This window comes from Solanum lycopersicum, chromosome 1 (assembly GCF_036512215.1).
Source record: "Solanum lycopersicum chromosome 1, SLM_r2.1".
Taxonomy (NCBI): Eukaryota; Viridiplantae; Streptophyta; class Magnoliopsida; order Solanales; family Solanaceae; genus Solanum; species Solanum lycopersicum.
The window spans coordinates 88,289,502-88,304,630 of NC_090800.1; the positions used below are offsets into that span (position 1 = coordinate 88,289,502).

Sequence of the window (15,129 nt, forward strand, 5' to 3'; positions counted from 1 at the left end):
TATTTGAGATCAATTTAAAATTTTAAACAAGTTTAAATAAATTACTAAACTATGTACTAATGAGAATTAAAATACTATTTTAGACTTATTGCGTGGAAAATTCTTATAATATTATATCACAACGGTATAATTTATTGTAAATAGTTTATGCCTATCAATACAGTATAAATATTTCATTCTAATTTGAAAATAGGCTTTGTAAATAAATTATAGTTACCTTCAAACTTTTGAAAATTATACCACTGTTATTTATACTAAAAATATGAATACAGTCTAATTTTCAGATCAAATATAATTAAAAAATAATATTTTTCACTATTATTAAAAGACAATTCAATACATCACGTTCAATATTATTAAAATACGTAAATAGAAAATTAGATATAACCACATATCAAGATAGTCGATACATGACAAACTATATGTTTTCAAGTTCTTGCAACCCACACAATATGTACAATAACATTACATAAATATGAAATTCTAATGAATTTTGAACGCATATTCTATAAATTCCAAAAATATAGTTCACTGTCAGATTTGTCTTGTATTATTTTCTCTTTTTTTTTTTTTTTTTCATTTCATAGAAGACATAAACATAGTTGCATCTTCAACTCTCAAGCTTATCATTTTACTTTTTCATTTTGATATTATAAATCTTAACTGGGAAAGACTACATGGATGATTGAAATATTAATTGCGATAGAAGTAATTTCTTATTGAAGTTGAGTAACTTTTTTTGGTGGAAAAAAGTTATGTATAAAGTCAAATATTATGAATTTGAGAAAGAAGAACATATTATTTATAGCGTGATAAATACTATTAAAAAGATATAATAAATTAAATTTTAAAAAAATTAAATATCGAATTCACTAAAATTACTACGCGTCTTTCAGAAAATGATTTCTCTTTATACTTTCATAATACAATGATACTTTAAATTATGCTGAAATTCAAACTTATTTCTAAAGTAGAAAACTCTTTCTCTATTAGAGAAAGAATCACATGCTAACATCAAGAACTATTTTATAAAGGAAGCAAATATTCAGAAAACGTAATACTAATTTAAAAGTGATAAATCAAGTATAGTGTATACACGAATATCACTTAAAATAAAATTATTTTTGTTACGATATTTCTTTATTGAAAAATTCGGGCATTTATTCACCTCTAAATATACACAATAGTGACTTTATTAATTTACATCAAATATTGACAATTAACAGTGACCTAATGATAATGACATTATTATAGTCCACTTACCACTAGTGTAGCTCCTAAGATTCTTAGGCTAAGGATGGTATACTTGCTTTAAAAATAAATATCTTCCTCTTTAATCTCCATTGAAGATAATAGGTATGCAAGGTTATTTTAAGTATTACCTAATTATCCCACTATATCTACAAATATCAAATAGCTTTTGGAAAATAGAAAATAGAAAATAGCTAATGAAATTATAGTAAATAATATAAAATATAATATAAGTTTGTTGAATTCTTTTTGTGAATCTTAAATGAAACGATTCTCTCGTTTATTTCAAACTTATTTGATATTAATGTTAGAACAACAATTAAAAAGTGGATAATTAAATAAAAAATCGATGAAAATACTAAATATTATAATATTAACCATACAAATTTAAATTTTTTATTTTGATAGTGTGTTCCTAAATATTTAAAACTATTTATAAAAATAAATTTATAAAAAAAGCTTCTAGTGTTAACAAATTATAAATTAATTTAATCTTATAAATTTAGTCAAAAGCATCATTTAATTGAAGCCTATATATAACTTAAAACATACAAGGCTAAATCTCATATAAAACAAAAGCACAATAGTCTATATAATGTAATCTTGTTATTGGGATCTGAAAAAATATAGAATATACACACATTATTATTTACTCTCACGGTTCATAGTTTATCTATAATATTTTTGATAAATCATTGATTTAATATAAAATAATTAAATAATATACGAGTACAGATTCATAAATAAGTAACATGTTATTAGAGAAGATGATTGCCTCTAATCTTGACAATAATTATTAGATTTTTTAAATTGTTAATAGCCTTAAAAATACGAATACAAAGAAACTATCAATAACCTTATAAATACGAACACTTGAATACACACTTTCTGTCACAACACAAAAAGTGATCTTAAACTCTTGATTTACTACCTACTAGCTAGGATTCGATTCCTCACATTATTCTTGCCCTTCATAAGATATTTAAAATATATTTGATATACCTATTTAGTTTAAAATCAATTAAATAACACACAAAATTATTTCCAAACTATTGATTGTCTTAAAAATACCCTCTTACTAAATTAACTGAACACTTAAATACACGTTTCTGCCAGATAACACAGAAAACAATTTCAAAACTTTAAATTTGATTCCTCACATTGTAATTTCCTTCTAATTTTCGATTTTCCTGCCCTAATTTAAAAAAATAAAATAAAAAGATCTACTCTTAATTCTGGTAAGTAAAGTTTATATATTACTCTTGCGTTCCCCCAACGTTCAATTTCAATTTCCCATCGATCTACCAACTATACTCTTCTCACTAAACTCGTCATTTTTCCCCAGCTGTTCACAGCCACTTCATCTTCATTCTCTGTTTCTCATTCTTCTTCTTCTTCTTCGTCGTTTTCTTCTGCTGCTTCTCTCACCGACAGATCTTCATACCCTTTTCAATTCTTGGTCTACCCATATCCATTTCTTGGTATTTTTCACAGATCCTACACTGCACACTTGTTGCAGTGTATGTAAACACACCTGGGTCTTTTCCTTTTTTGCCATTTGTAGTGCTAATTTAATTGTGGGGTATAATGGAGTAGTGAAGTCTAGGGTTCAAGATTTTTTATTTGTTGATTGGGGGTGTTGATGGCGTCGGAGGTTGTGGGTAGTACTCAAAGCTGGAAAGATGTGTACAGAGGCATGTCATCTGATAATATTAAAGGATTGGTTCTTGCATTGTCTTCAAGCATATTCATTGGTGCTAGCTTCATCGTTAAGAAAAAGGGGTTAAAGAAAGCTGGTGCTTCTGGCGTCAGGGCTGGTACTTTTTTTTAAATTTTTTATCGTGGATTGTTCAATTCTTGAACAGCAAACTGCTTATTTATGTTTAATTTACTACTGTGTTTAGTTTGTATCTGTGGATGTATTAAGTTGATCTCATGAATGGTAAACACTGTTGCTATAGCTGCAGTGGTCTGAGATCTCAAGTTATCAATTAGATGTGTCTAGTGAAGTGAAATTTTCAGATTTTACTATCAACTACTGGAATTGTATGGACCCAAACAGAGAGAAACAATGCGTACCTACCATCTACTAGTTTCGGATTGCGTGTGGTTGATTGGTACAGACTGGGAGATCAGAACCTATCATATTTAGTGGGGTTTTATTGATGTATTGGTAGATCAGAAGAGTGTTGAAGTGTAATCTGGTCTGAGGACTGTTAGCTTTAGTGTGTCCCCTGCACTTATGTGTCATTAGCTAGCAACATATCCACTTCACTAAATCCTCCGTCGATCTAACTGAGTGACAAGAGCTACTATTTGGATGCTTTGGGTGTGGTGGGGGTACAGGCAGATACCATGCTTTATTCAATGCCCAATTGGAGTAAAGATTTTCTAAACAGATATTTCTTTCTGGACTTTTTCCTTGAATTGGAAATTGATATTTAGTTATAAGTTGGATTTGTAAAGTTAGCAACAAGGATAAATGACGTCATTTAGAGTAGTACACGAGTACGTAATTGTTCTTTTAGTTCTAGCGAGAAACCTATTTGCCATGCATTAATCCTAATAAATTTGTCGCTTTGTGGTTTCCGGACACTAAAGTGCTGAGAGTTCACGTGATGATCACAACTTCAACCGTGGCATTGAGGAATGATGTTAATCTCTTTGAATGACTCTGTCCGTGATTCTCATTGTATTTTTCTGTATTATGCTGTTAGGTCTCGGTTGTCTTTAAAGATAAAACAGTAGAAAAAATCTCATTGTTATAAATGAAATTTGAACTTAAAGTTGTATTCTTAGGATTCATGTCTCCAATCTAGCCTGATATGGATGACCTGATCCATCTGTAAAGTGTAAAGTACTACTGACATTTGTTGCATTTTTTTGATTTTACTACAAAAGTTTATTGGTGCCAGTTGTTTACCAAAACATTTGTTTGAATGATTGTATAATACCTTTCTACCACGAGTCATAATAATGGCAAAACACTTAAAATTAAATGGCCGTTGAGTTATGTTTTTAAAGTTTTGCATGTAATATTCATTCTTTCATCTGTCCATCAAAAGTTTTTCCTGATGTATATGTTTCTATTAAAGGAGGGTTGTGGTAGGTTAACTGCTAGTGTAAAAACGATTAAAGAATCGAAGATGTGATTAAATGTTTTCCATCACTATTTAGTTCTTCACAATGTTCCTTTATTCATTTCAGATGCACATTTTCTGTGACTTGACATTGATATATTTTTACAGGAGTTGGAGGATACTCATATCTTTTTGAACCACTCTGGTGGGTGGGCATGATAACAAGTGAGTTATGGACTACTATTCTTTCATGTGATATCTCCCTTCTCAACAAGCTTGGGGATGCTGCTTTCCTTCAAGTTGCATGTTTGTTACATTAAAAAAATATTCTCTGGTTTCTTTTGGAGTTCAGTTGACCAAAATCTGGTGGCACTTGGTGTTGGTTACCATTTTATTTCTTGTGTTCTCATAATTGTTTTATCCTTTTAGGCATGACCTTAAGTAATAAAGATGAAGTTGTTTGTATAGCAGTCCTCTGCGTAGGAGCTCCATGGCTTCTCCTTACTTGTTCATCGATCAAAGCTTTTTTGAAAATGATTTATAGGAAGTGCCATTATGGCTCATGATGTGTAGATTAACTAATGTGCACTTCTCTTCCCTCTACTTGATTAATTTCTAGCTGAGCTAGGTTTAGTTAATGGCTTTCTAACTAAACTGGATTTCGGGCTCTGGTTAAAAGTGTGATGTATTTATCCCCCGCATACACACACAAAAAAAATATAGAAGAAGAAAAAATACAATGAGAACTTCAGTAAAAAATTTGGTTTTCATCAGGTGTTCGTTGTACCTTGTTTTCCATTGTTCTTGAAGTTTTGTTAAAGATGTTGTGTGGAGCTGTGAAAACTGTTGCACATCTATCCTGTCGGACGTGCAAATGTTAATCTTCTTTTGATATTTTTTAGCAGTTGGTTTATCTGAACTGTGTTTAGTTCTATTGAAGATATGTTTTTTACATCTAGCTTCTGTTTTCAACAGTGATTGTTGGAGAGGTTGCTAATTTTGCGGCTTATGCATTTGCCCCTGCTATTCTGGTGACTCCTCTTGGTGCTCTCAGTATTATAATAAGGTATTGTGTAATTTTCATACCTAGTTCAAATTTTGACTTTTATACTCTTGAGTATTGATGATGTTGTAAATCTCAGTGCTGTCCTTGCACACGTTATTTTGCGGGAGAGGCTACATACGTTTGGAATTTTAGGTTGTGCTTTATGTGTTGTTGGTTCCATCACAATTGTGTTGCACGCTCCACAAGAACGCGAGATCGAATCTGTGACAGAAGTATGGGATCTTGCTACTGAGCCAGGTAGTTACTTGTTTCATACGGGTGATGTTAGCTGCTTTCTTTTCTTTTATCTGATCTTTTAAGCTCAAGGCCTACACCTTTTGGTTCACCTGCAGCTTTTCTCTTCTATGCTGCTATGGTGATAACAACTTCCCTAGTTCTCATATTTCACTATCTTCCACAATATGGGCAGACACACATTATGTTTTATATTGGAGTTTGCTCGCTAGTAGGTTCTTTATCGGTATGTGACTGTAACTATGTTAGTTTTTCCAATCTGAATGATATTGCTTTTGAGTTTTCCAATTTCCACACGTGTGTTTTGTTTCTAATGGAAATCCAGCTGTGGTATAACAGGTTATGAGTGTAAAAGCAATTGGCATTGCTTTGAAGTTGACATTATCAGGAATGAATCAGCTAATATATCCACAAACTTGGGCGTTTACGATGATTGTCATTGTCTGTATTATCACCCAAATGAATTACTTAAATAAGGTGAGAGTTGTCCATTCTTTTTGTCTCGTTTGTCCTCAAATTTCTTCCTTTAATCTTGCATGCTGCAGTCCCTACTTGCTCTTGGAACATAGTTTTATGTGAGTGAGACGGGTGGGTTCAGACAACATTTCATTGCTGAAATGAGTATAAGCAAATTATGTGCCAATCTGTTTTGTTTTCATAAAGGAGAATATCACCTCTCTGTAATCGCAAATCATTTCACAAGTCTATGATTTCATGATTTATCAACTTTGTGCTTTATGATTGTCTTCCTAGTTGAAAATGCATTTTGTAATTTAGTTTTTTTTGGTAGGATTAACTCAAAGTTCAGATGTATTTTTAATCCAAACTCAAAGTTCAGATGTATTTTTATCTTCTTTGGGAGTGTCTTGTGATCTAAGAATGCAGATAATATAGGTTAAGATCATGCTCACTTTGCATTGAGATTTCACTTCTATGATGAAGCTTGGGCTAAAGGCGAAATGTCGTAGTAAAATGAGCAAGTCAATTACTTTACATGTAATACGAAATTCAAATTTCAAAATTCATTATAAGAAACAAGTCGCAAAGACAATATACAAGTCCGACAAAAGAGCCTCAATACTCTTAGTGATCGTTTGGTTGGGGAACAATTCATCTTGAGAATTATAGTAACGGGATTACAGTACTGGTATTGTATAGTGACTGGATTATTCAGTGGATATAGTTTTCTTGCTAGATGTTAGGTTCATTGGACTAAGACAGATATATAGAGAGTATAATATAACACATGTGTTTGGTTTAAATTGGATATGTTGACATAAACTTCTATTTACAATCGTAAACTAATCTTTCTTAAGAATTTTGGGAGAAAAGCTTTAGAGAAAGGCATATGTGTCATTTTATTTTTTATCCCGGGATTGTTATCCCAACATACAGGTATGGCGTAAAAATAATAGAACAATCATTCTGGGATTGCTAATTGAAGCTATTGATTTTTCACATGCAAAGTGTATTACCCAGTTGTCATCTGTGATATTCCTCACCTTCCCTTTTTGGTGATTCGTGAATGCAGGCGCTCGACACATTTAATACAGCTGTTGTCTCACCGATATACTATGTCATGTTTACTTCTTTAACTATTTTGGCCAGCGTCATCATGTTCAAGGTAACTCCTCTCACTAGTGTATGTTGCAAAGTATTAGTGTCATTATGAATTGATCTTTCTGTTCTGGACTATCTGTTTATTCTGAAGTATGATATGAATCCTATGCTTTCTTCCAATTGGGGGCCAAGTATGGTCAAGTCCTCTTTTTTGAGGAACTATAGTCTATACACCAAGATTAAGCATTGAATTGAACATATCGAATTGACGAACCATTTATTGAGTTTTCTGGTATCTAAAGTTGAATGTAGGAGGTTGATGCATTTTTCTAGTGCTTGAGGCCTTGAGCAAGTGTTCTTGTTTTTCATTTTTTAATTTAAAATCCTTATTTAATCCTCATGATATGCCTCAAATTTCCTTATTCGTCTCATCACTTGTGTGAACAGGACTGGGATAGGCAAAATCCAACACAAATAGTAACAGAATTGTGTGGGTTTGTGACCATTCTTTCTGGAACTTTTCTTCTTCACAAAACTAAAGACATGGTTGATGGTAAGTTCTTTTGGTTTTAAGTTGGTATTTTTGTACAAGTTTATACTCTCCATATACGTTTACTACATCGGTAGTTTCCAAGTAACATGCTCTCCATTGTCAGGTCCCCCAACGCTACCTATTCGACTTCCCAAGCACACAGATGAGGAGGATGGTTTTGGACAAGAAGGTATTCCTTTGAAGCGGCAAGATTCTTTGAGATCATAGGGTGATATTTGTATTCCTCTTTTTATCTTTTTTGGCTCTCCTTCCTCTCTTTTCTTTTCACATGGTACAGGAAAACCGTTTTTACCACCCAAATTCATCTGCTCAATTCTTCTTCTTCTCCTAAGAAGAGACCACACACCAATTGTATTCTATGGACTGCTATGTAGTGAGAGTAACAAGTGGTTTTTCTACCAATCCTTTTATAGCAATGAAAATCTACAAAACTATATGCAATTGGTAGACAGTTGATATCATTCTGCCAGTTAGTAATATCGGCGTGTCATTCAGCAATCCTTACTGTAAGAAATGACGCCAGTTCAACTTTAAAATGGTCCTTGTTGAAATTATTTGAAAAAAAGGTTTTCCTATTGAACCAAGTTACCAAAAATGGAACCAATATCCACTCTACCATCAAATGTGCTCATATCCAAATTTGCACAACTATGTTTTGCTTCATTTCTAATTTTTTTTCTTGTGAATAGTAAAAATATATATTGCTCTACACAAGGCAAGTTGGTCTAAATGAAACAATGCTTTCCATCTACGAGTACAGTTCGTGACATCCATCACCACCATTATTCATTTGCTAAAGAAATTAAAGTATATGCCACTCGCTTATGAGGTTCAACAGCTATGTTAACTATGAAATCAATACATTCTAAACTCAGATTCCTAATAATGAAACTAAAATCAATAGTCACTTGAGAGTAGTGATCCAACTTTCTTGATTGCATTGAGAATGTACACCATGGAGTAATAAGATGTTTGGCTCTGAGATCTTCTGAGAAGCAACTCAAGTTGGCTCCTCCTCTGCCACGAAGAACACAACCAGTATAACCAGGATATGGTATTATCTGAAGTCTGAAGCCAACTGTAGCCATCAAATTCTATTTTTTCTGTATTTGCTTAAGCAGCCCAGACAGAGAAGCACAATGTGTTGACTTGTATTCACATTGCTCACAACAATATTTCAATGCTTCGATCACTTTTACACACCTATCAGCACAGGCAAAATGGGTTAGTCAGTAAAAATATCACACTTATGGGTCGAGTAGCTTTCCAAATAAATTAAACTTTATAGAAGTTTTAAGGGATGCAATGTGCCTATGGATCTATTAGCTGCAGATGGTGGCAGCCACACAGAATTAGAGAACAACAACTACAACTCAATTCCAAACTAGTTCAGGGCAGTCAGTCAGCTATATGAATCCTCAACAAAAATTCCACACTAGTTGGACTATTATCATTGAAATACTCAAAAGAAATCTGCTTAAGAGGTATATAAAAGGTTCTCTATTATTTCCTTCTGATAATACAGACCTAAAATAGAAGTGTCTAGACCATAGAGAAATGTTAGAAGTTTTCCAAGTACTTGACAAAGCAGCAGCACCAGGCCATGACTAGAAGTGACATCTGTTATCACTGTTTGTCAATCAATTCGCAGTCTAGGAACTTTAAGCGACATTATCGCTTTATTGTCTCCTAATTCAGTTCACCATCAAGAATATCTGGAGGATGGCGTCTGCTACTATTTTATGGTGTACTTGGATAAAAAAGTATATCTTAGATGGTTTCATGGTATCTCTACTCCAGATCACTCCTTGAGGGCTAGATATATATGAATCTATTTAGCTGGTGTAGATCTCCTGTAAATAGCATAAACTAGGTTTGGATTCTGTAAACTCCCTGGTCCTAGACTAAATCTCATGTATTGTAGCCAACAGAATCATACTTGCAACTTCAGTAAACAAATTCAATAAAATGACTCCAAGGTGTATGTTGATCTGAGAATGTATGTGAAACATTGTAATCTGTAGACTAGCAATTTTCATGGTCGATGATAATTCCCTTTGCAACTTATATCCAATCATCCTGTATGATATTAAAAAATGGAGGGAGGATTAACTAATCTTGCATGACATCAGGGTTCAGACTGTTTAAATGGATCCTCTTAAAATTCATTGCTGTGCATCTCCTCATATAAAAAAAGCAGAAGGTTTTTAAATAAACAGTAGGTTTCCGGTGCTTCGCAGACACATCCAGTAGGAACAGTGTTTGATTTCACATCCCGGTAGAGCAGTGGCAGTCCAGCTACAATATGCAAATTCACTTTGCGAAAAGTAACTCTCTCTAGGTTGTTACAACTACTATCCAAAGGCCAGTAAATATATGATTTTTCACCTCTCAATAATTTGGTTTGCTGGAGCATCAAACAATTCTTAGTTTTCTGTACCTGCTTTCCCAACCCCCAATGGAAGTGGTTGAGAAAATAGGTTCCCAACTCGTAATTTACTGAACTTCTCAATACAAATTCGCCGAAAGCTCAACCTAATAACCTAAATTCGCTCCTGCTCACGGTGGGTGGACAGTGATATTATATACTTGCTTAAAAAAAGCAGAGAAAAAAATTCGATAAATTTGTTGGAAAAAAACAACTTCATTTCACAAGGTTTCATAGATTTACGCATATTGCTACAATTGAACAACCATATACCTAATTGAATTTCTAATAACATAATAGATAGCAAAACCAGGAATAAATTAGGAAGCAAACAGACCTTTGAGGAAGGAAATTGTTCTTGGAAAGACAAGCTTGAATATCACAAGCCTGTTTCTTACAAGGCTCTTTACTTGCCTGTGCCATTTCTTCTCAATATTTGTATCTTCAATCAAAACCCTAATTCTCTTTCTGGGTTTTCCACAGATCTTCAAAAACTGTGTATCAGATTCTTCATCTGCGTTGAATTGAATTTTCCGGCATGTATTATAAACGACTGAGCCTATATATAGGTAAGGCTCCGTTTGGATTTTGACATCAAATTAGATGGACTAATATCCTTTCGGGTCATTAATTTGAACATCAGAGCCTGTTTGGATGGCCCATTATTCACATCTTGCAATTTCATGGTCCGAAACTGGTCTATAGGAAAAGGATAACAAGAAATTTAACTCTCTTATTACCATTATCTCTATTAATTTTACTTTTACAAATCTCTAAAATCCCTTATTTTTACACATCAGATTAATGTATATTTCTTGTATAAAATGCAATGTATCTTACTTAATAATTAATGTATCTCGTGCATCGGATTACTGTATTAATGCTTATATTATTGTATCAGTTTGAGGAATTTCTGTAATTATAAACTTATAATAGACAAATGATACTATTGTCTTGCAAGTATAGTATGTGATTTCTATCCTTTGCCCAAGAAACTAATACTAATTCGACATATTTCAGCAAAAACCTTTTCTTTTAATTCAAAACCTAATGAGTAGCCAAACAGACATAAAGGAAAATGTCTAAGATTGCTAATACTCAAAAATAAATAAAAATCTATCATTTAAATGTCTTGATCGAACTCAGTTTGAAATTGTTGATGATCATTGAGGCTTTCTACGTAAGTATAAATTACTCCAATCCAACCCATTTCATAAAATCCCTCTATTTGAGGGTCTCTCCAACTTTTTCTCGTGATATCATAACAGAAATAATAAAATTTATCTGCTTTAACTACGAATATAATCATAATATGTCTGGCCACAAAAACACACATTCATATGACCAATCAAGGGAAAAGCAAGAATAATATGTGTCTCCCAAATTCCATCATGTCCTAAAATCAAAAAATTAATTTCTTAATGATCTACTTTCAAGGACTGCTAATACCTCAAATATTACTTGGCGAGGAATTGTCATCATTCTCTTCTCTTTTCAGGCGCTTAATATTTTAAAGGACTAAAATTAAAATTTATCAATAATCAAGGATACAACCTGTATATAGAGTCGTCAAAATAGGTTTAGCCCATAGGGTAGGCCCAATTCAATCCTAGGGTTGAGACAGGATTTTTCAAGTCCCTTTAACACTAGGGCATATAAGCCCGACCTATATAAGCCCTTGGCCCTCAAGGCTTGATCGGAGCGGGTTGGCTCATGGGCCAAAACTTTTTATTCAAGGATTACTTGCAATAATATCATTAATACATAATTTAATTACTTAAATTACACAGTATGTTGTAATATTATGAATCTTACTAGATTTTGGTACGTCCAGATACACATATCACGAAATATATGGACTGAAAATTTGGTTAATCTGTTTTAAGATATACTCTATCCAAGTAGATTCGCATGTATCTAGAATGTAAGACAAATATCGTGTCCTCGCCTACCTCCAATCTTGCTTGACATTCTCTTATCTCGCTTGCGTATCTGATATGTGAGATAAATGTTAATTACACTAAATTTTTTGATAGTGTTATTAAAAAAAAAAATGAAGGGCTAGCTCGCCCCAACCCTCGACCCTTCTAGATTGGGGTTGGGTTAACATTTTTAGTCACTCCTGAATGAATGGCCAGCACGCCCTAGCCCTTCAAATTCCTTGACCCGCGGGGCTTTGGGCGGGGTGGGGCTGGGCCAGCCCTTCTTGAGAGCTCTAACTTGTGTATATTAAGTTTTTTTGTTTACGTTAAGCATTTTTTTCTTTTTTGATAAATAAACCTTAAGAAGAGTTATAATCTACCTAGGTTTTTTTCAAATTAAATAGCCTAGGGGTTGAATATTTTTTAATTATATATATAATGAGAAGGAAATTTGAACCTCTGAATTATTAATTTAAGGTGTATTTTAATTTATCTCATTAGTTACATCGAATTGTTGGCAATAAATCCGAATCAATTGGTCAATATCATGATTTTTATTAATATATTTCAGTTTTTCATGATATGTTAAGAAAGTTAAACACTGTCATTGTCTTAAAAAGTTGATTTCTAGGTTTGAGTACAAAAATTATTAGTAACAAGCTAAAACTTATGGAACAGACTAACAATGTGAATAATAAATTTAATTTTGCAGTGGAAAAATCAAAATCAAAAGCAAGACTTTTAAAACTTGCTCTGGAAATTTGAGTTTTAAAATAGAAATATCTTTGTCATGATGTGAATAGATGGGGTATCATAAAAACTTTTGAAATTTGAGTTTCCCACTTACTTTTTTCTTTAATTTTTACTTTTTTCTAGAAAATTTCCCCATGCCTCCAAAGATTGCGGAAATTTTACTTTACATATGATATTAAGCTTATAAATATATACTAATCGAAAAATACTTTTTTTTTTTGCCATATTTTCATTTTTTGTGAATTAAACTATATAAATTTATATTTGAAGATATATTTTTTCAATCATACTATTATGAGAAAGATTGTAACATATATTATTATGTTTCATACCGTTTTTAAAGATTAGAATTTAAAATATTGAATTCTAAATATATATATTTGATATTAAGAGGGGTTGATGATGTACTGCAAAGAATCAATGCAAGATAAGAGAAGAGGATGTACCCAACAAAAACATTGTACATTTAGTGGGTGCACGTGAAGACCGTGGATGAAGAAACAAATTCATAATAATAACAAACTACAAATTTCAAAAAGACTAGATGGAATATATTCCTAGTTAAATAATATAAAAGAGTGAAAAACATATTTAAAGTATCCCAGTCATCAAGGTGTTAGTTTAATTTTCCTATTAAAACGTTACAAAATGTTTATCAAATACGATTTAATTATCAATCGTTTACTTTTCGATGCATAGATAATATTACGGAGATATTTCAAAAACTCAAAAATTGTAATACTTTGAATGTTTGTGACCTTTCAATTCACACATTTATATAAAATCACACACACAGACACGTGTATTACAATTTTTTTATATATATATATATTTATATTTTGTTGGCTTGTCATATTAGTACTGTTTCATCCGTGACCATTTGGCAACACCGTTCATCCACTTACTAAAAACTATAAAATACTATAGTTCTCTACTGCATCTAATAAACAATATCCAAACTCCAGCTCATCACAAATATTGTAATTAAATGGTACATACCTTATTTCTAATAAGAAATTTTATTTTTAAAATCCTGAAATTATTTTATTCACCAATAATGAAATTTTTCTACAAATCTCTTAATAAATATATCGAACATCAAAAACATACGTCAAACTAAGACAAACAAGAACAAACAACAAATTAAATTAAACAAAGAGGGGGAGAGAAAAGAAAGTCGTGAATTGTGGTCCTCTGGTGGTTTCGTCAAAACAGTACCCTCCACCAATTTAATAGTACTAAGATATTTTTTTTATTTGATATCAATAAGCTGAGTGACACACAATTTAGGTCAACACTTATACAACTTTTGACGTAAATGACCATGCAACAACTTATTCAAAAAGTCTATTAATTCGAATTGCGCTCAATAAGGAGAGCTACTTTTAGCGACTTCTAATTAAAAATAAAAATGCCATAGCCTCGTAACAATTGATTACAAGTAAGATATATGATACTTAAACAATTATATTGATTATAATTGCATGTATCTATAAAAAAATTTTATCATCAAAACTCAAATATCAAGAAAATGAATTTCAATTTTACCACCTAAGTGAGTTAATTACTCATTCCTATATATTATTGGTGGTCAACCAAAAATAATAAAATAGTATATAAAGCCATGGGGATAACGTAAAATTTTGTTTTCCCGCCGAAATAATAATTAATAATTTATACAAAACTTGATTGCAAGTGCAAAAGTTTGAGTCTTTTGTTGCGAAAATCACGGAATAATGGAAACTTAACTAACATTACTTTTCAAACTAGCGCAATTACTCTTTCTTTACGATAATAAGTACATTTGATCTATCAAACCCCACACGATTAATAGAACGAGTGATCGCCATATATAATTTTGAACGATCCTTTTCTTAGTCGAGTTTGATGTTCAACCTTTATCTTTATATATATAACTTCTACATATGATTTTGAACGATCCTTTTCTTAGTCGAGTCTGATGTTCAATCTTTTTATATATATATGCATCTAACATTGAATAATGTATAAGCATGTTGACATTGTTGAATAATGACTCAATATAGTCATGAGTAAGTCTTTCCTCATGAACTATTTTTTAACTTTTAAAATTTGAAAATAAAGAAGTCTTTATAGACTTAATATTTTACGAATTTAAATTAATCAGATCAATGAATTTTGATCGTTAGAATAGAAAAGGTAAAAATAATTTAGTGGTGCGTAGTGACTGCTCAGCCTTACAGACAGACATGTGCAATCTGTGTGTTCTCACCGAATTGTTTTCACATCCCAAAGCACGTTTC

At 31.9% G+C, this 15,129-nt stretch overlaps 2 protein-coding genes across 2 annotated transcripts; one reads left to right on the top strand and one right to left on the bottom strand.

The window, feature by feature from the left end:
* Positions 1–566: 566 nt before the first annotated feature.
* LOC101246186 (probable magnesium transporter NIPA4) lies at positions 567–8,175 on the top strand. The gene is made up of 9 exons (XM_004230417.4): positions 567–3,068; positions 4,500–4,556; positions 5,307–5,397; positions 5,474–5,634; positions 5,730–5,857; positions 5,971–6,108; positions 7,163–7,255; positions 7,639–7,744; positions 7,848–8,175. The coding sequence occupies exons 1-9, from the start codon at positions 2,894–2,896 to the stop codon at positions 7,949–7,951; spliced, it is 1,053 nt and encodes a 350-aa protein (XP_004230465.1). The 5' UTR covers positions 567–2,893; the 3' UTR covers positions 7,952–8,175.
* Positions 8,176–8,639: 464 nt separating this feature from the next.
* On the bottom strand, positions 8,640–10,734 carry LOC101246477 (uncharacterized). The gene is made up of 2 exons (XM_004230418.5): positions 10,510–10,734; positions 8,640–8,947 (listed from the first exon to the last, which is right to left on the bottom strand). The coding sequence occupies exons 1-2, from the start codon at positions 10,593–10,595 to the stop codon at positions 8,839–8,841; spliced, it is 195 nt and encodes a 64-aa protein (XP_004230466.1). The 5' UTR covers positions 10,596–10,734; the 3' UTR covers positions 8,640–8,838.
* Positions 10,735–15,129: the final 4,395 nt, after the last annotated feature.